General features: G+C 41.5%; 1 protein-coding gene across 9 annotated transcripts in view; it reads right to left on the bottom strand.

Moving 5' to 3' along the window:
• ZNF280D (zinc finger protein 280D) overlaps positions 1 to 26442 on the bottom strand; it is an 80182-nt gene extending 53740 nt beyond the window's left edge. For 4 of the 9 annotated variants that reach the window (XR_008446423.1, XR_008446424.1, XR_008446426.1 and 1 more), the window contains exons 1-2: positions 26220 to 26442; positions 18144 to 18295 (exon numbers count right to left, since the gene is read on the bottom strand). Coding sequence is in view for 5 of the 9 variants with exons in the window: in XM_054041416.1 (XP_053897391.1) it covers positions 18144 to 18288 (145 nt within the window). In the remaining 4 variants the exon portion in view is untranslated. Of the gene's footprint in view, positions 1 to 18143; positions 18296 to 26219 lie in introns of those variants that run through there. The other 5 variants (XM_054041416.1, XM_054041415.1, XM_054041414.1 and 2 more) reach the window with 3 other exon arrangements.
• Positions 26443 to 27047: the final 605 nt, after the last annotated feature.

Below are 27047 nucleotides of genomic sequence, written 5' to 3' on the forward strand. Positions count from 1 at the left end.
ACCTAACCCCACCCATTTACATTAATTCTTATGGGGAAATTGGATTCGCTTAACATCGTTTCCCTTAAAGTCGCATTTTTCAGGAACATAACTACAACGTTAAGCGAGGAGTTACTGTACTAGACTAGATGAACCTCTGGTCTGATCCAGTACAGTAATCCATAAGTAATCCATACCAGCACTCATCTGGATGACATTCTTTTATGTATTTTTTTAAGCAGGTAAAGAGGCAAACCACTCACTAAGAGAGGATATTATAGGCTTCCCCTGCCCACAAAACCAGCACAGCTCACTATACAAGCACTGTTTGGGAAAAGGTTAAGGAGGGGAAAAAATGGTAATTTACTTGCAATGTAACTGTTCCTTGAGACATGGTTCATAGGCGTATTCCACTCAGGAAACTACGAGCTTCTCCTCATTTTACTGGGAAATCCGCTGTAAAAAGCATCTGCTACATCGAGTGTCAACTGCACTGATGTCTTGGGCACCAAGCGACTTTCTGCCAAGAAAGCCCATAACTCCTCCCTTATAGCTTCAGGCAGCTTGTCAGCGAATTTAGACATTGCATCCCAGTTTACAAAATCATGTTTTGCTAACAATTCCTGCTGGTTTCCTATGCATATTTGGAGAAAGGAAGCAGCAAATTCATTTGGCTATGATGTAGCCGTGGTGGCATATAAAATAGACTTCTATTTTGAATGGTCCCTTGCATGTCTTCCTTCTTCAGCAAGTGTCCATATGGAAAGGTTTAGTCTTCTTAAATCCCTCAAAATTGCATCTTCCAACCACATTCTTGGTCAGGCTTGTGCTCTACTTCCTTCAACTGCAGCTCTATAAACCTTCTGTGAAAGCATACCTGCTTCTGTACTTTGGACATTACCTCATCCCACTGCAGCCATCTTGTTCTCAAAAGGTGCAAAACTACAACTTGCCAGGATCATCTAAGTATTTCCTCATTTGTGACAAAAGTCAAACCAACAGATCTTGATACATTGTAACTTTTGACAATGAAAACTATTGTTTCCTCTCCTCCGGTGTTTTTAACAGCCATGTTTCTGCTCCATATAACAGAGTTGTCATTACTGGTGTGTTGAACACTTGTATCTTGGTTGTTACAGACATCCTGCCAGCCAAAGAGGTTTTTGAAGATGTTGAAATGACACAGACACAAGTCTGATCCTATGTGTAACTTCTTCAGTTATAGAACCTCCTGCTATCAAGATAGATAAAACTGTTTACCATTTCAGCGTCATTACATGCAATGTCAGTAGGCCATTCGTGACTGTTTTATAGGAGGTACACACAGCTTTGGTTTTATCATCATTGATCTTAAGTCCCATATAGTCTGCAGTTTTCTGCAGCTCTTTTAGCATTAGTTGTAGTTTGCTGATGGTCTCTCAGGGGGCATGGATCAGCATTCACCTTGCACTTCTCGTCAGTACCTGGCCCGAGCCGGGGACACTAATGATCCAACCAGCATACCAAATTCAGTGATGAATCCTGGTCACATGCCACCTGAGGCAAGTTCTGCATATGCTAAGAAGAATGGTCTCTGCAAGTAAGATAATATCATCCACATACTTAAGAGCCTCTAAAGATTAATCTTTAAATTTCACTCCACCTACTTTGGGCTCAATCAGATAGTCTATTAGAACTATAAACACGTGGTACACGTACCCTGTGGGCTACGCAGTGGACTTCCAGGTGGTACATCAACTCATCTAAATATTTGCCTAGAACAAACTAACATTTCATTCAGCCAAAATGAGAAAGTAAGCAATTTTTCAGAAATAGTGTCCTGTGACACTTTTGTATTTTTATGTCTGATTTTGTAAGCAAGTCATTTTTAAGTGAGGTGAAACTTCAAGTACACAAGACAAATCAGATTCCTGAAAAGGATACAGTAGTCTGGAAAGGTTGAGAACCACTGTTATAAACTACATAGGTGAGAGAATGCGTCCCTGGCATATTCATGATTCTACTGAAAACCAGTTTATAATACAACTATTGACCCTCACAGAGGTAAATGTATTGCAACACAGTTCTTCCACCAGGCACACTAAGTCCTCAGGCACTGCAGATTCATAGCAGTACCCACAGTGCTGAGTCACGCACCGAGTCAAAAGTAACTGCAAAGTCTATAAATGCAGTATTAAACTTCCCTTTGTTTCTGTAATCATTTTTCCATTAACATTCTGCACAGCATATAAAAGACAGATTTTAGATCAGCCTGTACAGAATCCACACTGGCTGTCTCTCATTTTTGGGCTGAGCAGTATTTCAGTTGGTTCAGTAGTATAATCATAAACATCTTCTCTGCAACTAAGAGCAGTGTTATTCCCTTATAGTTTGAGCAAACTGATCCCTCTCCTTTTTGAGTGATGATACAGCCCCTCTTCTAATCTTCTGGAATATGACTGGTTTCCCAAACTTTTAAGACTACTCTATGAAACTAGTAACCTAAACCCAGGCCACCACTCTTTAGGAGTTCTGATGAAATATTGTCAAGACCAGTTGATTCACCATTTGGTAAATGTTTGACCATACGCTTCACTTCCTCAACTGTCCATTTCCTGTTTTCTGATCAGTTCTCTTTTGGATTAAGTTGAATTTACATCTTTGTGGGGATCTGTTCATTAATTCACAAAAGTGCTCACACCAATGCTTAAGTTGTCAATATCAATATCTTGGAAGTTATCAATATCTTGGAAGTATTCTCTGGAGAGAGAAGGAATAATTTTTTCTCCTGAATAAGTCAAGTCCCTTGGATTTTCTCTTTGGGAGTTGATTTGAATCTCCCTTGATGCAACCTCTCATTGACAGCACTGACCATGAAGGAGTTAGAGGCAGGGTGGGAACAAAAGTACCCCAAGCCTTGCATCGGAACATGATATCATTTGTCTGTATGCTTGGCTATTGGTGCCAAGGAGGCTCGTATGTGTCATAAGGTCCTTGCTGGTTCCAAAAGAGCCCCATTAACAAGGAGGGCTACCCTCCCAGGGGCTGCCGCCTGAAAAACGTCCAAAAGCTTGTGAGTGTTCTTTTGGACAAGCTCAGCTTGTATGCTCAACACTGCAGCCATCCTCTTTAATAGGTCCTGATAAAATTTAAAATCCTCTGGAACAGGGGAGGAGGAATCTGAAGCCATTAAGTCCTCTGGAAAGGACAACCAGTTAACCAGGGCCAGTGGGTCCTCTTGTGGTACAACTGGCACCTCAGGTGAACCAGTATCTGCACAGGCTGCCAAAGTAAGTGGCTCCCGATGGTGTTTAGCAAAACTATCTGGTGAGCTTCCTCTCTAGCATGCAGATCATTGAAACCTGGAAAACCGTGATAGTGGCTCTTTAGGAATCCTTAGGGTGTGAAGAAGGGTGTAGGTCATAGGTGTTGTTGTATTAACTTCAATGGAACAAAAGGGGTCCAAAGAGTCAAAAGTATTAACATGACTCGAACTGTGCAAAATTAAATAGTGTTCAATAAGGTTCAGAGTTTGGTATAGAGACCTAAGCCTGCTTGGTACCATGACAAACACACCATTAAAATACTTTTAATATTTTATTAAAGGCACAGAAAAAGACAACAACATTTAAAGCATTTGAAATGTACAGCAATAAATAAGGCTTTCATTTTAACAACAGTCCTTGTTTCCCTTAGGTGGAGAGTCTTTTAGATGGAAAAAAAACCCTTGTTCTACAATCTCTTAGATGGTATTAAAGATGATAACTGTCCTTTTTGAGGAAAAGTGAAGAAATTAGCCGAGATGGGCTGCAGCTGTTGTTGTTTAAGTCACACACCTTTTCCTAGAAGACAAAACAAGACAAAATACAAAAATGGAAGAGAAAGTACAGCAAAGATAGAAAAAAACAGCTTCTGTCTCTGATGTTGGCTTTTATTTGCAACCTCACTGCTGGAACAAAACAGTCATAGTACATGGTACTATTAGCCACTCTGAGACCGGGCAAACTTATGATAGCATTGGGCAGTTTAGGGCACTGCATTTCTAGTCACAGACTTAGAGCAGTGTTGCAAAATATACAGCCTTGGCTGGCTAAGCCAGACTCTTATTAAGACAGAAAAGTGAAGAAATAAGGTGAGGAAGGAAAAGGACACATCAGGTGAAGAGAGGAGAGAAAGTGTCACATTCCAAATGGTGGTTGGAATTCAGTCAGAGCTGGTAGCAGAGGAGATGTCATCCGCATCCCTTTTCTCTGGCCTGGTCAGGACATCTCCCAGAATCAGGATGAAGAAGGTCCTGGGGTCCCAGGAGATGGTAAGGGTAGCAGCCATTATGGTGAAGCTCGGTCCTGTAGTCAAATTTTCTCCCAAAGTCTCTTAAGGACCCCAAGAGGGAGTAGAAAGTGGAATAGCCCATCCCCTCGTTATTTTGTCCACCAGTTAGGCATAATATCTGACATACCAATTTTGGTTCATGGATTTTCGTTTCCACACTTCGTTTAATAAGCATGATCTTAACACAATTCTTGAGTTATGTCAGAAGACCTTTTGTTTGGACTAATTCAGTATCTCTCTCTCTCTCTCTCACACACACACACACACACACACACACCTTTTCCTTCCAACATTTGTTGTTACAGGTTATTGTGACATTTTATTAACTTACCTTCACTTTTTACAGATGAATACACAATTAAGGTAAATTTGTAGGCCCAATTATTATAACCAGCAGCCAATAGGAAGCAGGCCAAGATGAGCTATCTTTGCTGTATGAACAGTCCCATTCTTGATACAATGCTCTCCTTCAGTAGGTGGTCTAGAAGACTTGCTAGACCGACCAAACCTCAGAAGGAACAGTGACGTGGAGGAGGACTCCAAACCCAACTGCAAGGAGCTATCTGAATAGTCAGCAGACATTGGGGGTGCCAATCCTAAAGAGGCCACTAGGCTCTCTTACTTATCTGTGGCCCATTGGAAAGAGGTCAATATCAGCACTGATGCCAGCACAGTAGTGAATACTGCAAACATGCCCCAAGGCGTGAAGAGAGTCACATGGAGACTTGGTATGAGGAAAGACCTTGCTGCTGAAGTGCAAGTTGTGGTTGGTGTCCAATCTGAGGGCTACCCCAGTACTAAACCCATAGGTGCGGAGATACAGGCTTGTGCAGAGGCTGAAAAACATACCAATACTGACATGGTGTGCGTCAATGACTATCACATCTTTGCTGTGTTTCTTAGTTGGTATCAACACTGGTACCGACAGCCTCTGTTCTGGAGACATAGACCCAGATGCACCACTGCGAGCAGGAGGCACGTCCACTGCCAAGGACTCCTGGAACTACAGGAGAGTTTGGGATGGAGAGCTAAAGCAAATCCTTTACTACCTCATAAGCTTGCAGGATCATTGGTACCAAGGGGGCCAGAACAGTATCCGTTGGTACCAGATTCAACAGCTGCCCCACAGGACAGTACCAGAATCAATGGAACAGTACCGATATGTTTCCCTCATGGTACCAGGAAGACAAGGGTCAACAGCCTGGCTCTATCCTGAGTTCCTGAGGAGCAGGGGTGATTTTCCAAGTCCTCCTTTGAAGAAGAATAGTCCTTCAATCTGGAGTGGCTCTGGTCTGTTTTATGGATCCTCTTTCAGAGAGGCCCCAGAGAGGAAGACCAATCCCTCTCTCTCTGAGAAGAAGAGTCTGAGTACAGCAGTTTGTCAACAACCACTGCAGCCTCTGTAGCAGCCTGAGAGACAGGGTGATCCATCGACAGACAGGGAGGCTGAGGCAGATCCTGCGCCATGAGGTGATGCTTGAGGCGCAGAGCTCATTCTTTCCATTCTTTATCTGCAAGAAAGGCAGATGCTGCACATCTCTTTAATGTGTCCCTCACTGAGTCCAAAAAGCAGCACATATGGGGTCACTATTCAGAACAGACACCTCACATGACAGACAGTACTTGCATCAAAAACTAACCACTGACTAAAAACAATCAAAACAGTAAAGGAAACTATCTACTGGCAGGAACTACTACCTAATATTTAACAGGATTATCCAGACCAAAAAAAAGAAAGAAAAAAGTGAGGTAAACTGCATGGGGAACTCAGACTCAGGCACAGGTGGTGAGAGATCAGGGTGGTGCCAACCTTATATAATTTCAGGAGGAGTCTGGGTGCAGAGCACAAGCTCCTCCCCGATAGATACTGCTACAGATATATAGGATAATTAATGTATTATAATATATAAGCATACAAAACTGAGTTAAAATTGCATATGCTAGGTTAACTTTGGCATTTCTTACACATTTCCTAAACGGTACTAGTATGTTATATTTACATAGTTTATTTTCATATGCCGATGAAAGCATCTGCCAAACATGAACAAATGTTAGCCGCAACCCATTTTACCAAAAAAATATCTGAAGCACGGAGAAGTTAAGTGATATGGCCTATGTTCCAAAGCAAACGGTCAGCCCCAGAAACTGAAACCAGGTTTTTCGGTTCACAGTCTCACGGGTCAAGGTCTAACCAGCAGCTACACAAGTACCCAAGTACCTAGCAGGTTACTCATGCACGCTCTTTCAATTTGCCTCTGTTGTAAGAAGGACCAAAGGAGACGCCATACCTGATCAGAGCAGTAGATCATATATTCCAGTATCTTGTCTCAGATTATGGCCAGTACCAGATGGTTCAGAAGAAGGTGCAAGAAACCCCATAGTGAATAAATATGAATCAACATACTCCTAGATTTTTTTTCTTAACTGCAGCCAATTAAAGCCTGGTTTATTCCGTAAATTATAAGAGTTTATAGCACTTACGAAAAGAACACACTTATCTAACTACAGTAACTGTGTAATATTCTCATTTTCAATGTAAGTGCGTTATCTTTTAGAAAGAAAAATAAACCCTACTATAATAACACTTCACTTTGGTATCCTGGCAAACAAGTTCACAGGTTAATTGTACATTACTACATAATTCAGTGTTTCCCTTCATTAGTTTCTAATTTGTCATGTTTCAATTTCACTGAAAGCATCAATGTACTTATGAGTAAACAGGAGGGCCCAATTTCCCTTCTATATATTGTTCACTTTTTATTCCTCTTTTTTGTCCCCTTTTAACTAGCCACTCTTTAAACCAGTGTGGGGAAGCTTTTTTTCTATCAGGGGCCACTGACCCACAGAAAAAATCAGTCGTGGGCCACACAGCCCCAAAGGATGGTGGTGCAGAGGCTCATGGCTTCCCCACACACACACAGTGGGGCAAGCCAGCGCTCATGGCTCCAGCCCTGAGGGGCTGTGGGTGTGGAGGCTCGGGGCTTCCCACAGGCTCCGGTGTGGCGCCAGAAATGAGGGGTTCAGGGTTTGGGAAGGGGCTCTGGGCTGGGGTGCAGGAGGGGATGAGGACTCCGGCTGGGGCAGTGGGCTCCGAGTGAGGCTGGAGACTCCACCGAGGGGTCACAGGGTCATGACAGTCGCTTCCGGGAGCTGACTGGACTTTTAACGGCCTGGCAACCCCCACTTTCCCCCGCAGTGGGGTGAGCCAGTGCTCACGGCTCCAGCCCCACTGGGGGGGGGGGGAGCGCCAAGACTTGGGGCTTCTGACCCACAGCACAGAGACTAGCCACAGGCAAGTTTAAATGAAGCAGTGGACCAGATCTGGCCCGCGGGCCGTAGGTTCCCCACACTGATCCTTCTTTAAAAGGAAGCATTCCAGTGTATTTAGTTGCTTTTTGTCTGGACCTCTTCTATTTCTGCTAGATTTTTTTAAATAGAGTTATCGGAACTCAAAACAGTATTCCAAGTGAGCATATACAAACGATTCATGTAATGGCTTTATAAAATATTTTTAGTATTACAGTTTATCCCATTCCTTATGCCTCCTAACATTTCATTTGCTTTTGTGGACCCTCATGCACAATTAGCAGCGGTTTTCATTTACTAGTCCTCAATGATTCCAAGCCATCATTATCTTTTTTGTTTTTCAAAGCATATTTAGAATTAACCAAGTACAAGTACACCTCTATCCCGATATAATGCTGTCCTCGGGAGCCAAAAAAATCTTACCGCATTATAGGTGAAACTGCGTTATACCAAACTTGCTTTGATCCGCCACAGTGTGCAGCCTCACCCCCCCGGAGCGCTGCTTTACCGCGTTATATTAGAATTAGTGTTATATCGGGTCGTGTTATATGGGGGTAGAGGTGTAATTCAAATTATCCCCTCCAATGTGCAGTACTTTGGGTCAACAATTGTCAACAATTAATTTAATCAGCCATACTAGGCCCATTCACATAGCTTGGTCAGGTCTTTCTGAAGTTCCTGAGCCTTCTCTAGAATTGACAAAACTTAATAATTTAGTTTAAAGAAAAAAAATTCTCATTTGCATGCTCTTTACCTGCTTGGTGCTATACTCAGAACCTATTGGACTGAAGTACTAGATACTAGCACATAATCCAGGGATTTGAGTCCTTCCAGAAGTTTAGCCACCACAAGGGCAAGTTGTCTATGACTAGGGAAAAGGGACTATTCAGAAGACAATACCTGAGGAAGTCTACTGCCCACTTGATAGCCAGAGCTTCCTTCTGATATATATTTGAATATGTTCTTTCCCTGGGGAACAACTTCCTGCTTAAATATAGGATTGGGTGCTATTCTCCCTCAAAGTCCTGGACAGCACCACTGAAAGGCTGATGTCAGTTGCATCTGTATAGAGAATAAATTGACAGGTGAAGTTGGTGAGTACAGGCATCTGGCCCAGCCATGCCATCAGGGTATTAGAAAAGCATCACCACACCGGTCATCTCAGAGGACATTCTTGGTCTTTTAGCACATTAGGGGAGCTGTGATCAATGCAAAGTTGGGGATGAACCGGCATAATGCCCCACCAGGCCTAGGAAACAACATATGTGTCTCCTAGTCCGAGGCGTGGGGCATGAGTTCAGCTTGTGGATATTAACACAGGCTTCACAAAGCTTCCTCCTACCCCCTACCTCATAAGTCACTTCTGCCATGGCCAACTTACACTTTGCAGGGTTAGCTGTGAGACCAAGCCTCCTGTAGGGATGTCAGTACTGCCCTTAGGTGCCACAGGTGGTCTGCCCACATACAGCTATATATGACAATGTCGCCAAAGTAAGCCTCTGCATATTGCCGGTGAGATTCGGTTCAAAGGCACTGGAAAGTCGCTCTCGCTCCTTGCGGAGTGAACAGCATAGTTATAAAATGGAAATAGCCAAAAGAGAACAGGAGGGGTGTGGTCTTCTCCTGAGAGGATGGAGATGGGAAATCAGTCAATAGCCCTTTGTAAGTTCAACCATACTGAGATACTGCACTGGGCCCAACCATCAGATTTCATCCACCCTTGGCACTGGAGAGGCATCAAACTTTGTGATGGACTTGAGCTTGTGAACATCTCTTCAAAATCGGACCATGCCATCTACTTTCAGGTCCAAGACTATAGGGCTCCTCCATAACCTCCATTCTCAGCACTGCCTGCACCTCTTCATATATTGTGACCCACATTCTTTTTGGTAAGGGCCAGAGAATTCTTCCTAATGAGCTGCCATTGTGCTTTGTTGTGTTCTTCACAAACTTGTGGAGAATATTTGAGCAAAGTCTCTGATTATTTGCATCAAACTGGATCTTCTGATCTGGTGAAAGGGCCTCACTTAATGGTACAGATTTCAGGCAAGCAGATACCTCAAGGCCTAGCTCAGGGCTTGCCGGCCAAGGGTCTATCAAAAGGGCTTCCCGGGTCTTTCATGGCTTGAGAAAATTTACAAGGTAAATCTTAATCTCCTTCCTCATGCCAGGTAGCTTAAAACCATCATGTACCAGGATAATTTGTCTAAGAACCTCAAAAAAGTCCTGCCAGCAGGTCATCAATTTAGATTCTGATGATGGTAATAGTAACACCCCCAGTCCACATGTCCCAGTACCCCTTTCCCTTGGACCCATACCAGAATCATCAACTTTGGGAGAGACCTACTACAGGCCTTCATTTCTGCCATCAAACCCTGGGCATATTTGCATTCTGTCAACGAGCACTCTTCTTCATATGCCCCTGTAGATCACAGGAGTAGCTAATTACCGGACTCATTCCCCTGAGCTTCTTTCTGGCAGCGAGTGGGTTTAACCCCAAAATGGGATTAGTGTCCATACTCAAGCCTGGCTGTTTGTGCCACTAGGCAGGTATCTCGGCAATAACTCACATGAGCTCCCTGAGGTCTTCCCCCTTCTATGCAGTTGTCCTGTGTCTCTGGAGTGGGGTCTGTACATGCCTTGCACTTCTACTAGGGTTTGGGGTCTGCTGGCAGGTGTCCTGCTCTGCTGGTGGCCCTAGGTGGTGGGTGGGCAGAGGCCGGACAATGACTCCGGATGATGCCAGAGCAGACACTCACAGCCCATTACAAACTGCTCCAGTAAGACCAACTCTGCAACTGGGCCCTGGAGCATGCCTCTGGGCAAAGCCACTACCAGCAGTACTCTTAATTATTGTACCACCACCCAAGGATGTTCCCCCTTGGAGTACAACTCAGCTCTAAAGCACTGCCGATGCAGCTCTTTGCTGATGCCCAGGTAATCTAAAATAGCAGTCTTCACATGATTATAGGTCACTGAGAGGCCAGCACCTCCTTCTCAAAATGGTGAGGAATGCTTCCAGATCATCATGTGGGCCCATCTTAGTTAACTTCACCGTCATGGGTGGCAGAGGTCCCTTTGGCAAACTGGTCCCTATGAGGCCTCCCTCAGATGTTCTTGCTGCTGGGAAATAAACTCTTTCAACAGCTGCTGCTGCACTGCTTGGACTTGCTTCTGGGTTGTCCACTACTACATCATCTATTGCTGGAATTGCTGCTGCTGGTTGGCCTGCTGTTGTTGCCACTCTCACCATCCACTTACACCAGCGTTCATCTTGTCTGAAATCCATATCGGCTGAGGCCCCCTCTCGAGGGGCTGGTGAGGAACCTGTTTCTGTCTCAGTGCCTTTTAATGGGCATAGAGCTTCATACCTGTATTCTCCACCAATTGTGGTCAACTGGCCCTCAACTGGGGCTTGGAGTTAGTGTCTGAATCTTTTTCCACTGGGTCCCTTATGGTAGCCCCCGCTCCTGGGCAATCTTACAGTTCTTGGCAGGAGTTCAGGTCACACCTGGCATCTTTTCAGAGCCCAATTTAAAAAAAAAATGCAAAAAAGGCTACTATTCTGGGGTGTATTAATAGGAATGTCGTATGTAAGACACAGGTGGTAACTGTCCCACTCTACTTGGCACTGGTGAGTGCCCCAGCTGGACTACTGTGTCCAGTTCTGAGCACCACACTTTAGGAAAGTTGTGGAGAAACTGGAGACTCCAGACGAGAGCAACAAAAATGATCAGAGGTTTAGAAAACCTCACCTCTGAGGAAAAGTTAAAAAACCTGGGCTTGAGAAAATAAGACTGAAGGGAACCTGGTCTTCATATATGTTAATGGCTGCTATGAAGAGGGCAGTGATTAATTGTTCTCCATGTCCATTGAACATCAGACAAGTAATGGGCTTAATCTGCACCAAAGGACATTTTGGTTAGATATTTGGGAAAACTTTCTAACTATAAGGGACGTTGTGGAATACCCAATATTGGAGGATTTAAAAAACAGGCTGGACAACCAATTGTCAGGGATGGTCTAGGTTTACTTGTTCCTGCATCGTTGGAGGGGGCTAGATCTGATGACCTCTCAAGGTCCTTTCAAGACCTACATTTCTACGATTCTGTGATCTTTAACAAGACCCTATGTTTTCCTAAAACATCCAGAAAATGCTCCTGATTAATAACTACAGATGTTTACATCAAATAGGACTACTCGCATGAATAAAGACTGCATTTAGGAGTAAGAGTTGCAGGATCAGGCCTTATGTTTGCAAACATATGTGCTCGTGCAGACCTGTTGGCAAATCCTGTTATCTAAACATCAACATTAATTCCACTCTGGAATTCAAACTAAGATCTTGCTCAAGCCATTTAGTGAAATACTAGAAGAATCCATTCTGGCAGTTGTAGTTCACAAAGCATATTTTCACCTTAAGGCATTTGGTATAAACATTCGGTTTGTATTCTGTATGTCTGAAACATTTAATGGCTTGCACATAAGACATATCACTAAAAAGAATATAGATTCAGAATGAATAGTTTAAAAAAGGAAAACAAATTCCATGGAGGCTTATGACTGAATCCACATAATCAATCTACAGCTTGTAATTTCAACGTGGACTTCTAATTTGTATTTTACTACAACTAATCACTGTCAAAACTTTATTTTTACAGTGTTGTAGAAAGCAAGTTTAATAAACTACATTTTATCTAAGAAATATAAGTAGAATATTGTTTTTAGCCAACAACAGCAACCTACAATCATACCATATAAGACTGTTATTGTGTCACATATCAAACTAAGCAGCACAGGGGCTGGTCAGTAGTAGGATGAGCTATAGGAAATTGTATAGGTAACTCAATAAATGGTACTCTTCCTTTCCAGACAAAGCTGAACTAATGTTGCAGTATGGCAAAAGGGAGCAATTTACTGTGGGAGGAGCTATTTCAGGAAGTAAAATCAAGCTCCTCTTCTACTCTCTCAGACTTCCCATGCCACTTTGTACATTAGATGCATTAACCACCGTATTCTGGACAAACCCAAGTATGGGTATATACTTCAAAAATACAAGTCCATACAAAAGTGATTAGAAATGGCATCCTGCAGTTTCCCTAGTGGAAGCTCTTAATGGTTCTACATCAGATTTGCTCAGTTTACAAGTAAAGAGGGATAAACACAATTGTGGTCATTCTGACTTGCTTATCACCAACAGTAATCAAGATTCTGAACATTGAAACCTTCTTATTGTGCTGATAATGGACAAGCCAGAGAATGGTCCCTTGAAATGCGTGTTAACTACTTACACTAAGCAATCTGTTCCACCTTGTATTTAGCTGGGACACTGAGTATGTTTACCAGACCTGAAGAAGAGTTCTGTGTAAGCTCAAAAGCTTGTCTCTCTCATCAACAGAAGCTGATTCAATAAAAGGTATTACCTCCCCCAATCTTGTCTCTCTAATAAGCCAGAGAAGAATCTAATTCACTCTCCCATAGCTATTTTCACGCTATTTGGCAGAGTAACTGTATATTACCGAGGCAGCGAGTCTGTGGAGCAACAAGGGGGACAGAATGTGGGAAGAACTGGATAAAGAAAGACACTGTAGGTCCATGTCTGGGATCCCAGTTCCTGGAGCTGAGTCTGCTTACATCAGAATCTCAGATTTCATTTAAAAGAAAGTATATCCTTCATAAGAGCAAAGAAAATCTTGAAGACACAACCCAAGCACAAACAATGCAAAGAAGTCTGCCTTATTCTGCAGACAGCCAGAAATAATAGTTCGGTGGTATGAAATACCCAGTGCATCTCAATGACTTGTAATTCCAAGATCCACTGTTGTTGGAGGTTCTGCCAGTGTATCAACCCAACAGAGGACTCTGTGCATGGCAGAAGGAGAAGAGTACAGTGGTCCCAGCCCATCCACACTAGCAGATACACCATGGATGCAGAGGGCCCTCTCTGCTGCCACTACTGCCTCTTTGCAAGGAGATGGGAACCCTGCTGCTAAATCTCCTGCTCCCAGTGGGAGTTTCCTTGCTGTTGCTCTAAGGAAACAGAAAAGGGCACCATGCCACTGCCTCTCTGGAAGAGGAGACAACTTCCCGCTGCTATCATTCCAAGCGTGGGGCAAGGGCTCAGGGTTTGAGCCACAGCAACCAGTACAGAGAACACCATGTCATGGTGTGCTTAGGGTCACAGATTGACTTAATCCAGGCCCAAGTACAAAGCCAGAAACTTCTCAATTATAACCTGATTCCTCCAGTGATTTGCTGTATTACCTTGGGTAAGTCACTTAACTAATTCACTCTCTCACTTTCCCTCTCTGTAAACTGGGAATTAATGTTGACCTACTAAACAATCCTCTGTCACCTCTGTGAAGTGTTTATACAGCACATAAAACATGTACATTTCTTAATATTTTTATCTTTAAATGAGAAATGGAAAAACAACAGTGAAATGGTCAATGAAAATTACTTTTTCCAAGTTATAAATAAGAACTCTTCATTTAAAGAAAGCCCTTATTAAGGAATGCCACTTCCTCACACTTATAGTGTCAAGTTATGTCCTAATATTCATTTTGTTTCCCTAGACTTGTATGATCATTTTTTCAACAACATTATCAGATAGGAATATAGTCATCTAGGGCTTGATCCAAAGCTCAGTGAAGTGAATGGGAAGTGAAGTGAATGTTTCCATTGACTTCAGGGTGGGGTGGGGTTAGGCCCCTCATTCAGTTACATCTGGTAAAAGTGTGGCTACAAAATTAGCATTCCACGTTTTCAGTTTTTACCTATTTTCACTGATAAATTATCTGTTCTTTTATTAAAGTTCAGTTTTTACTGATTTACACCACTTTATCAATCCACTCAGTATTTTTTCGGGTACTTATTTTTGTTAACCACAAAGCTTTACGTGACTGTTGTATTCTGCAGCTCTGAGACTGAAGCAGTTCCACAGTGTAAAACACAGAACACACACATGGTGAAAGTCAGAAAATCAAACTATGACTGGCTCACAAGGAGACACTGCTCGCCTATTTCTTTGTGTCTGTTTAGTGTGGCACTGAATTTAAACAATCAGTCCTCCACAACTAAAGATATGTAATGCCCCTTATCCACCTCCTGTAGTGCCAATCTCCTTACGGGTTTGGATGGATCAGCCTGGGCTCCTCTGGATCCCCACACAGGCAGTCCCATCCTTTCTGTGGCTGGCTCCAAACTTCCTCCTTCCTGGGTTCCCAGGGGAATGCACTCACTCCAGGAGCTTTCACCAGGACTTTAATGAAAAAGAGGATACAGCATGATTGTGTCAATGAATTTGTGCATGCTCTTTGTTTCACCAGACAGTCACTGTTAATAGCAGGGAGGCCTCTGGGTGACTTTGTGCGACATTACTACAGCAGAAAAACCTTTCCTATTGCAGATAACCTCACTCATAAATATCTGAAAGAAAATGACCATGCTTTAGTATCTAAATTGATGGAAATGTGGTGTCTAGTCTGATTTCTCACAAGTCTCCTGATGCTTTGAACCGTCCAATTTTTGGCGTTTTGCTTTCATTTTTTAATTTCAAAGCAAATAAACCTGCATGGTTTTGTCTTGATGTGGCATTCATCTCCTCTGCTGATAGTTTTGTTGACACAACAATAATTGACATGTTTGAGATGTACCAACTAACTTGGGAAAATGTAGCCATAACTAACACAGATTCTGCTTCCTAGATGGCTAAGTTTGCACAGGAGATTAAACTCAATCAGAAACTGGAACTGCTATGTATTACCTGTCCTGCTCATCTGATTAACGTTGCGCTGTCAGCAGCTACGGCCACAGAAGAAATGAAAGATGTGAAATCTTGCATCACTGGATTCAGGGCCGTTTTCAAGCATGCAAACAGGTTGAAGGCTTTGTTTTACATAGTGCGAGACGAGTGCAGAGCCAACTGCCGATAACCTACCCGTTGTGTCAGATCAGTGGATGAACTTGTATTTTGCTGCCTGTCATGTGAACATGTGGACTGTGCTAATGCATCTCCTCAGTTTGTTGGTTCTAAAAGGAGACACTCTAAAGAGACTGGCAAATAACCAAAATGACCACCAGATTCTGCACACCATTGTTGAAAATGTGGAATCACTGAGTGACACACAGAAAACACCGGAGTTTTCTCCAACTACTTGCAACATGTTTGCCAATACAGACGTTTACCGGATCCTGACAACCAAAACATCAGTTGAACTGAGCATAAAAGTGGCAGGAGAAACATATGGCAAAAAAACCCAGTTGTTTCTGGAAATCCTTTCCACCCCGGAACATGAGAGAACCAAAAAAGAGTTCAAAACCTTCAACACAACACTCAGTGAGAAATGGGAGACAACCATGTCCCGTAATCTGAATCCAGAAGTATTTGTTGCCAAAGATTCTTCTTGGAAAGTCATCCAAGTGTTGCATCCCTTCCTCAAGGTGAATTTTGCAGCAGACTATGACCATTATGCCAGAGTGTTTCAACCATTTGCCATTAAAGATGAAATTTCAACTCTGAACGGGAAATTTAATAATTACATGAACTTGCCTAACCTAGACAATGCAAAACTGGATGTGCTAGCTTTTTGAAAGTCATCAAGATACCCTTCCAACTCCAGCCAAGTGGCACAGCGAGCTTTGAGTGTACCCCCCGGATCTTTTGATTCAGAGCACATATTTTCAAAGTTGGACTATCTCCAAGACAACAAGAGGCTCAACATGAGCGAGGATATTTTGAAGAAAATTATGGGAGCATACACAAACCAGGATTTCTGGAAAAACCACTAGCTCTGAGAGAGACAAAATATACCTTTGTACACTAAAAAAAGGTTTCAATTATACTGTAGTAAAATGTATTTTTTGTTTTTCTTTCCCCCCCTAATTTTTCCTGATTTTTAACTTTTAACCCAATTTCATCCCAATTTTAATGCCTGGAAAATAAACACTGAAAAATTCCTGGATTTTTTTTAAATAAAAACTGAAAACATGAAACACTAAAAATAAGTTAGCTCACTGAATTATTTTTTCCAGTCCTATATACTACTGCCATTTTATGCCAAATAGGTATATTCCATATTAACACCATCTATACATAAAATACACAGATTCCTACTGAAATGTTGTCCCACACTGACAGATTTGCACAACAACCAGCAAGTCAACATTACAATGTACAAGGACTAATCAACTCTTCAAAAAAAATATATAGCATGGTATAGAATATTTTTTAAAAAAATACATCAGCATAATCCAGCATGCCATGTAACTATTTATTTTAAATGATCTTTTGAAAGCTGTGCTTTAATCCACATCTTAAAATTATTATAACACAAATTTGGTCAACTTTTCATTTTTAAGATATTGTTTGGAAGACACAGTATGTGGAACATTACTCAAATAACATTTTTTGCCAACATTTTCTAAAAAATATCCTTTCCAGTTCAAGCCATCTTTGACACCCCCAAAGTTATCTCTGCAGATAACTTGCTATCCCAGATTCCCAACCAATATAATTTCAAATTCCCAGGAGGATAAACCCTTAAAAAGTACGTATTTTAAATGAGACTACTATCTTAACATCAGTGGTAATATACTACCAATGCTTCTTTAATATTTAAAAAGTGAACAGTAGGGATTTTTAAAATACCAAAAGTATCATTTAAAATACAACTTACTACTCCCAAATAAGTAACAGAAAGTGATATAGATACATAGACATCAGTACACAGAGATTTTAGAAGATTACAAATACTTAAATTTTAAAATAAAAACGTAACAAAAATCATTTTCTCTTTTACTTACCTGGCAAGGCCCAAGTACAGGACAAACTTGGAATTCTGACCCAGCTGATGGCATCATAATCACCTAACTCATTCCCTGCACTAGGAGAAAACTACAGAACTTGATAAACATGAACTCTTACTTCAACTGAATTAATATCAGATTATTAATAGCAACATCTTTATTTGACACAGGTTCCTTGAAGTGATTATTTCTATATTAACACTCTCCCCTTCTCTGATTATGTCTTTTGCAGACACAGGATATCTGCCTTTCCCTTATTAGAAAAGTGTCCAGCCATTTAGATAGGATTGCACTGATAGAAAGACTTTCTTTTTCAGTTAGTTCTTTTTAAAAGGATGGATTACATTGATGTACATTATGTCTGGCTAGGCCCGCTCCAATCTTCACTACAAAGACAACCAGGTTGGAGACTTCAGTTATAACATTACTTCATTCTGTCATGTAAATTGTACCTTAACCAAGCTCCCGAAGTATACTAAAGCCTTGAAATGTCCTTTCTTTAACCTGAGGGACAAAGGGCAGGCAACTGTGTTGTACTTGGATCCCAGGAGACAGTTGTATTTTTAGTGTATAGATGATCAGGAATTAAAAGAATTTAAATTTATTAGCTCTTATCTGACAATACAAAATCTAGTCTTTTCAAAAGAAAGTATTTTTTTAAATTACTACTTCCATTCTTCATCATACCAAGAATATATATTTAAAAGGTTTGTTTTATAATGTAGAAAATGCTATCTTACATGTACTGGCCGGTTTGGAGCTTGAAATCTCCCCAATGAAGATTGGCTCATCATCATCATCATCATCATCCTCCTCAACTTCTTTCACTCTCTTTTGCCACGGTTCTAGCTCCTCCTCCTCACATTCCATAAACAGTTCTGCCATTTTGGTACTAGATAATAAAAAATAATCATACAAGCGTGTCATGGAAAGTGGGGGGGGGGAAACGGCCAAATAACCCACACCTTTCAATAATAAAATGATTGTGTTTGATGCAAACATGACCACAGAACACTCTTATGAGTTGTAGCCTTCATACAGATACAGATTATGAGGAGTTTGATATTGCTTCCATTGATATGAGTGGTCTCTAGTATTGGGCGCCAGGTACTTAAATACTTTAGGGCAGACCTATTAAAACCCACCTCTGCTCATTCCCCTTGCTTTATCATTCCCTTTGCATCCTACTCCACTCTTGCAATCATTTTATTCTTTTTATTCCCACACACTTTGCAACATCCAGAACTAAATCCCTCTTTCTATGTGCCAAAAGTCCTAAAGCTCCTTCAAATCCTTCCTTCAAACCAACTTCTGTCTTGTTTCCTACTACTGACACCCAGTTACAGGGCCAAATCTACACTAGAGCTCTCACTATTGATTGACAAGATGCCCTTGGCATTATCATCACCTTCCTTTAGACTTGCTCTAAGAAAGGCACCATTGTTTTCACCACAGCATCTTGCCTTATCTACTTGTGGAGATTTCCCCCTGGCAGTGCACCCATTGGAAATTAAGCAAAAGCTCAGTGCAGACCCAGTCATGTTGTCCATTCCTCACTTCTCACCCTAGTGCAGTCTCTACTAGAATATGATTCATATGATTTCCTCTATGCATTTTGTCTTGCATTTTTTTTGGTTTAACCCTTTTCTGTCATTTTCTTATCCACTTATTTTCTCTAGCCTCATGATCTGTCTAAATTAGAGACCGTCAACTCTTTAGGGAAGGGACCACTGTTTTTAATTTCTGTAATGTGCCACATGAGGCAAATGGACTTATAATTTGTTCAGCCCTGGCCTACACTTTATACTTAAAAGAATTATGAAATATTATAAGACAGGAATACAGTCTTTAATGCATGAAAACATCATTAAGAAACAGATTAAATAACTGTTCAACTGAACAAGTTAAAACAAGATTTTATTACCACCAAACTGGAAATCTGAATTGTGCCTATATCTTGTTCTTTCTCCACCACCGTTTCATCTCTTTAGTCCCATGATAGTACAGGTCTAAATTTATTGACACAGAGAAAGAACTTCCTTATTTTAAAGACTCCTGATTCTTATTGAATTTTAAATAAGTTCTGCATAAAGAATTCAAAACTATCCTAGAAACAAGTGTTTCACATGCTGCGTCAACTATCTGGCAGCATCAATGAGAGCAGGAAAAAAACAACCCAAACACATTTGACTTTAGTTAAACGCAATCCTTAGCTGCCTAACTCACTAGATGCAGCAATAAGCGGTAGCCACAAAATAGGTGCTTATGGCTCTCTGATCCTGAGGCCCATTATATGCTAGCTATGCCATAGCCTGCAATAAGCTACAACAGCTGGTAATGTTTCCCAAAGGGGTCTTTATGCCAGCATGGGCTTGCCAGAGCACAGAAGTACCATCCCCAGCTCCCTTTGGATGGTGGAGTAATCTATACCTCAAAATTGATTTATTCCCCCACAACAGGAATCCTTGGCATGGCAATTATGTCAGTTTTGCACTCCCCCACTTGTGCTGCAGAATGCACAAATGGGCCAAAGATTGTGCACTTAGCATATAATCATGTTTCCCAAGCATTAACCTTACTATATTATAGTAACTTAAATTGAGATGGGGAGGTGATGTTAAAAAATGGGGATTTGATCAACACAAAGTATACTGAATGCTACTGTGATGAAATGTATGCATTTTATTTGAAAAGCACAGTGTAACTTCCACCAAACTTTCATCATATAATCTGAGTAAAGCCTGAATCCTCTGAGGAGTTTCAAGAATACTGGTTAATTAAAAACTGGCTAAAGAAAGAGTTCACTTTCTGAGCCTCATGAATTTTTGGGCCCTTCTATTCTGAAAATTACATCCTGCAGAAAGTAAAGCCATGAGTTCATGGTGAGAGTTTGAGAGCTCCCTGGGGTTATCATTTTTTTTTTTTAATTACCAAAACAAATCACTCATCATAACTGATTTTTATACATTATGGAAGCCAATGGAGAAAGTTTTTTACGTTGGCTACTTTCGTTCTCCAATATAGCATGTGTAAGACTTCCTAAATAGTATAGGGAAAAGATGTAAAACTGCTCTTTGACATATGCGACCAAAAACATTCCTGCAATATATTGGGGTCTAATACGGTGGGCGGGGAATGGATTTGGCTAGGCAAATGGTCTTTGTATTGTGTCAGAAAAGATCTTCAACACAATAATGGTTACTTTGCCAAAGACTGGGACCTCTGTGAAATTGTTCAGTTGGTTCAGAAGCATCCACAATCAGGATCATTGAAATAGTAAGTTGTTGCTTTATCTGAAACCACAACCTGTGTCAAATTTGTCAGCCAGTTAAAGAAAACTAACTGAACAGCTTCACCACCAGGATCACCATATAGCCACTACAAGAGTTCCTTGAATTGTATAAGCAGTTTATTTAAGTACATCTTCAGCAAAGTATTCCACTGCTTTGACAAAGACCCTGGTTTGAGTGAAAGGAATCGTTGCTGTGAAGATTCTTTGCTTCCTTAAATTATTCAGCTAGCTCAAAAGCTTCACTCCTGAACCAGCTGAATAGAGCAAGTTGAAAAGTTTTGTCAAACAACTTTTCTGAAAAAAGAAGTTTCTAAAAACTCTGTTTATTTAAAAATGTTCATAAACAGACCATATTTTATTTGAAAATTTTCAACCAGCTCCACTGTTTCGTTTTATACATTCACTTGTGAATGTCCGTTAATGGGGGTGATATCAGAACGAAGTTAATGTACAGGCTCCCATACTGCACTGAAAAATTTCCACAAGTTTATTGTTTTTTCCTACTGCAGTACTGGAAAGACTTCATTATCCATATTTGCTCTAGAAACACTTCTGGATTAGTTTGTGATCTCATGACCTCTGAAACTATCTCCACACATTTAGCTGGTCAGATTTTGGTGACTGAAAATAAACTTCTATCATGGTTGCACCACTGCTTCCTATAGTTCATGTTGCAGATCAATCATATGTGAAAGCATTTTGATAGTCTGCTTATGATGATTAATGGACTTAATTTTAATACAGAGTTCTCTGTAAGGAGTATTTTAAACCAGAGTCCCAAAATCAATGGCTTGCTAGGACAGGATGATTCCTTGTTCTTGAATATATAAACTGTGGTATGTAAGCATATGTGATCAAGTGTCTAGATATGCTCTCTTTATTAGCTCTACTATACTGGGGGACGGATAACTCAGTGGTTTGAGCATTAGCCTACTAAACCCAGGGTTGTGAGTTTAATCCTTGAGGGGAGCCACTTAGGGATCTGGGGCAAAAATCAGTACTTGGTCCTACTAGTGAAGGTAGGTGGCTGGACTCAATGACCTTTCTGGGTTCCTTCCAGCTCTATGAGAGAGGTACATCTCCATATATTATATTAATCTCCCTGTTGTCAAAAAATTCCATTTAGGACATTTTGGACATATTTAGAGTCTGTTAATTTCCTTTACCCTTTGGACATAGTACGGCAATAGACCTGGTTTCATTAGCTGATACTCTCCTAGGAACAAACAATGACCAGGCATTGAAGCCACTTTTTTTTTTTTTTTTTTTTTTTTAAATCAGCCTTTATTAAAGTCAATCGTGTTTGTGCACACAAACTGTGAAAAGAGCATGAGGCATGTTTCTGACTGGTTCTTGAATAACAGATCCCAGGGAATGGTTTTGGGTACTCATTTTAGCTATCGCAAGACTATTCTTATCAACCCTTTATTCAGCAAGTGAAAGAGAAGGGAAAAGACACACATGGGCTAGAGTGCTACTGCTATGCAAATGACAGCCATTTTACCCAAATTATCTGCCTTATTTCTCTCAGATCCATTGCTTTTCCAACATTTGGCCAAGATTAAGGTTCAAGCAGCTCTCATTCATGTTTTAATCTGAGTAAAGGGGTAGCAATCTTAGAAATTGTGAAGGGGGGGGTGGGTGGGAGAAGTATCTGGCAAATACATCTGGGACTGCTTCCATTTTTATTGAGGGAGTAAATCCACCCTTTATTCGAAAGGTTGGCTGTTTCACATGCTTGTGAATCCCAAGCTGCTTCTACAATCTTAGGTGGTATTGCTGGCCAAAAGCACTTTGAAACAAATGGATACGCATGCCTAGCCATATGCAAGTGTCAGATCAGACTTTGCATCAGCTATCCTTGACTTTAGTCTGGCAGTCACAAATTACTGCAGTGCACTTGACTCTTGAAGACCATCTAGAAGCTTCAGGTAGTGCAGTTAACATTCAGCAAAGCTAACTGATGAAAAGATATTAGCCACATAGCACATTACATCAGATTTACCAACTTTTTTTTTTTTTTATTAAATAAATCACTTCTGGTCGCAATCCAAGATGTTGACTTTAATGAGACTCTATATATTGGATGAAAAGTTACAATAACAGAAAGTTTAGGTTGCAGTCACACACAAAATTTAGAAAATGTCAGATTTAATTTTGCCCACACAGCCTTAATTCTGCCACCTTAATGTGTCTATACCATGTACTGAATCAAGCACGGATCTTGTGGGAATAAAAATTGTATGTGATCATGTAATTCAAGACTGTATCATAATGCATACACACTAGGTCGCAAAATCAAAATTGCACAAGCAACTGGAAATGTAGCACTTACTAACTCTGAGTCATTGTTTTTGCACACAGAAGAGTGCCCTTTTAACAGCTTTTTTTAAGGCAAGTTCCCAAGATAGGGTTTTTGGGGGGCAAGGTGCTGGGTTTTGTGGTGTTTTTTTTTTTAACTCTTTATTTAAAAATACCAATAATTAAAAAGGCAAGGCATCTGCAAGACCGGTTTACTTTCTACTCTATTAAGTTTCCCTTCTTCTCAGTAAGAGGACCTCTTCTGAAATTCACTTCCTTTAATGGTGCAGAGGCAGAATTCACCAGGCTTTAAGGCAATGTGCACCACACATCTCTTTTCTTAGGCTTCTACAAGGGTTAATATGGATTTTCACTGACTGGATATTGACTGCATTTTCGAGAATAACTATTATTTGACTTTTGTTTATAAAGCAATTTGTTGAATTAAAACTATACACATTTGCACCAGGAATGTGATTGAGAAATAAATATAGGCAAAGTAACTCATATACTACAATATAATTGTAGTGGAAACACATATGATAACAGTGTTATTTCCGAGGATAAGCAGAGGGCCTATATCATCCAGTTAATTTAAAAGTGAGGTCATATGTTGTTTAAACAAACACTCCATATCTACCTCTTTCAAGAAGTTTCTTCCACCTTTTCTAGGGATATCCTTAAAATAAAGGACTGATAAGTAAGGCTGTATGAAAGTTGTTGATTTTTTTTTTGGTTCAAAAGTAACAGTCATTTCAAGTACCATAAAAAAGTTTTAAAAAAATTTGGTAGCAGTGCAATGCCGCGTGCCAGGTCACAAAGTTATTGAAACTTGCAGAAACAATACAAAATTGTAGCGTGTGTTAAAAGTTTAAGTTTCCGCAGCAAAATCGCAATCTGCACTTTTCTTACAGCCTGACGGACAAATCATCAACACAGCAGTCTGTGGTACTGTCATCTTTCAATGGCAAATGAATCAGATATCTTGCTGTATATGCACCTCACATTTCTTTTACCATGGTACTACTAGCTCATTCAGAACACAAATAGTCTTGTAAAGTTTATGCTTTTTAAATAGGCTAAAGCAGATAACTCATTGCATGAGCCTACTGGTTTCTTTCAATGTTAACAGAACTATTACTCTTGATCCTAGAAACAGAGAATATATTTAAGCCAAGCACTGTAGATAATAGGTTTTCAATCTGTGGGTTTTGATAATGTGTGCTGGAGTCATGAGTATGCTATACTTTTCACACTACCAAATGGGAAATGGGATCCTGACACAGCAAATGTTAAGAACTAAAAGCATCACCTAAACTTAAATCCTATGCATGACAGATTAGAACTGTGGAGTAAACTTCATTTTCTTAGAAACATGGAAGTGTTCTAAGTTTTAACTTTTAAAACAAGTTTCAAGTTTTCTTCATGGAATGACAAAACTTCTCGAAAGAAGAGGATTGCTGAAAAAAATTAAAAATAAGTATGAGCAGCTAGAAAAAAAAACTGGCCAATACTGCTACATTTCTGAACAACAAAAACTTAACACTAGTCATGAATGTTCATTACAGCAGCCACAACTGCATCAACTTTTAGGATGATATTACTCAACTGTAATAATCAGACTGCTTGAGCCTGATGCAAGTCAAAAAATCAACTCCGTATCTTATTGAGCAAAATCAAGTTAAAACTAAGTTCATGATGGAATACGAGTTTTTGCTTCTCTGCATAGCTGTTATATCTCCACTTTAATACCATAGATGTACACTCAGCACAGCTGTAATAGGCTTACTAAATATATATGTTCCCATCCTTATTGTGGAGTGTAATAATAAGTTTGAGTGTTTACATACTTAAAAGAAACTAAAAAAAATTAAAGCAGGTGTTTGAGAAATATGAAATAAGAAGTGGGAGAAGGGGAAAGAACTTTTGCAAAACTGTGTGTGTAAACTAAGGCTATAAAAATGTCATCTTTGTTTTTGACATGCCAAGCTACAAAAATGTAAAAAGTTACTGAAATCCTTCAGCAATTTATAGTTGATATGTTACCAGCCTCAGTGTTCTGAGGAAATTCCAACATGGATAGTTTCCATGGGCCTATAAATCCTTTTATGAAATCAGGAAGCAACTATCCTTGCAGAGAAGAGAATGGAGGCATCTATTTCACGATAGTAAAACTTTTCAGATTGGCCTTGCTTGTCTGTCAATTTGTCTGGACAATAGTTAAATTATCTGTGTGATGTAATGACACTGACTGTTAAACTTTAACATTTGCCCTTTAAGAGTTGCTTTAAGAAGCAAAGCTAAATTTTACATCACAAGCCCAAAGTTCAACCTAAATCATCCACCGGGCCACCACTTTACAACTGGTCCATTCTACTTCAATTAGCATGATTTAATGTCATACAGACAATCAACTAGGGCAATGTCATGGTTTGCATGGTCTTGTTTTGTTTTAGAGGCTGTCAAACATTGGGTTAGTGATGAACATACTTAAAAGAAACTAAATGATGAAATTTAAGTTTGATGCAAATTAAAAAAAAAAATTAAGCATCCAACCCAGTGGTGAAACTTCCTTTTAAAAAGCACTTTCCTGCCTCACTGTCATGAGGTGGTAAGTGTCTCCTAAAGAAAGGCAACGTTACCTATTGTAAACAAATGAGAAGTTCTCACCCCAAGCTCAGATGGGTGTGAGGTGAAGCCAGGGCAGGGCGCAGAGAGCCTGGGGCAGCAGTGTGGCTCTCTCTGGAACCGTTCTCTTTAACGTGGCCTCAACATGTCCCTCTGACACTCCGTGACCCCAGGTGTCTGGAACTAGGGCTGGGTTTGGCGTCGGGCAGGAAGGGGGTGTATGGGGATCAGAAACCTGCTTGCACAGCTAGAAGAACGGGGAGGGAGGATCAGTAACACCCATTCACAACTATACGGGAGGCACCAACAAAGCGCGGACACGGCAGGAGGAGCCCAGGAAGCTCCCGTCCCCCGCTTTAAGCGGAGACTAACAGGCTCGCTAGAAAGCCTGCGAGTCCCAGAGCTCGCCGGTCCGGGCAAGGGGGGGGGGGCGCTACAAGGCCACGCTCCGAGCTAAGATGGCGTCGGTCTCATAGGCGACAATCCCACCGGTGGCCCACCCGCCGCTAAGCAGCAGCAGCAACTCCCTCCGCACGGGAAGGCCCCGAGCAGGCCGTCCCTGCGCGGAGGGGACAGAAGGAGCGGGCCGGCTTACCGTGCTGCGCGTGTGAAGAGGCCGCGGCAGGCTCGCTCGCTCGCTCACTCCCTGACTGACTGGGGGATGGGAGGGGGCGGCTCCGGCGGAGGATCCTCACATTGCCTATCCGCGGCGCCCAACCTCAGCCTCCTGCTACTGCAGCCGCCGCTACTGGGAAAGGAGGGGGGGTGTTTGCCGAACCCGGCGCGCTGGCTGATGGGTAAAGTGCAGGTCAGCCCCACAGAAGCGCCTTCTTTCCGGCAGGCAGCGGGGTGGGGGCGGGGCGGGGCAGCGCGGGGGCGGCCGGCACAATGCACGGAGCGCCATGTGCCCGGCCTCACACCCTACAGTGGCGCAGGGCAGGCCTGGCCTGGCCTGTAGGCCGCACCCTTGGAGCTTTCCCTGGCCGGGGGAACTCTACTGCAACACAGTACTTCTCCCCTCTCTCCCACCTGGGGCAGGACTCAGAGCAAGCCATCCCTCCATACTCTACTCATCACAGCTCCCATCGAGATACAGCCACCACCACCTATGGGACACATGCCATCAGGGCCGAATATGCAGCTGCACCAAATTGCCCCAAATTCAGTGGAGTAGCCAGGTGGAGGGAACAGGGGAGCAATAAAAAAAAAAAGGTGCCACCCGCTGTGGTGCTTTTATTTTACTCACCTGGCAGTGCTCCAGGTCTTCAGCAGCGGGCCCTTCACTCGCTCCGGGTGTCTTCAGCGGCACTGAAGGTCCCGCTGCTGAAGACCCAGAGCGAGTGAAGGTCCCGCTGCCGAAGACCCGGAGCACCGCCGGGTGAGTAAAATAAAAGCACCACAGCGGGTGGCACCTTTTTTTTTT

The sequence above is a fragment of the Malaclemys terrapin genome, chromosome 10 (assembly GCF_027887155.1).
Source record: "Malaclemys terrapin pileata isolate rMalTer1 chromosome 10, rMalTer1.hap1, whole genome shotgun sequence".
Lineage (NCBI taxonomy): Eukaryota > Metazoa > Chordata > Testudines > Emydidae > Malaclemys > Malaclemys terrapin.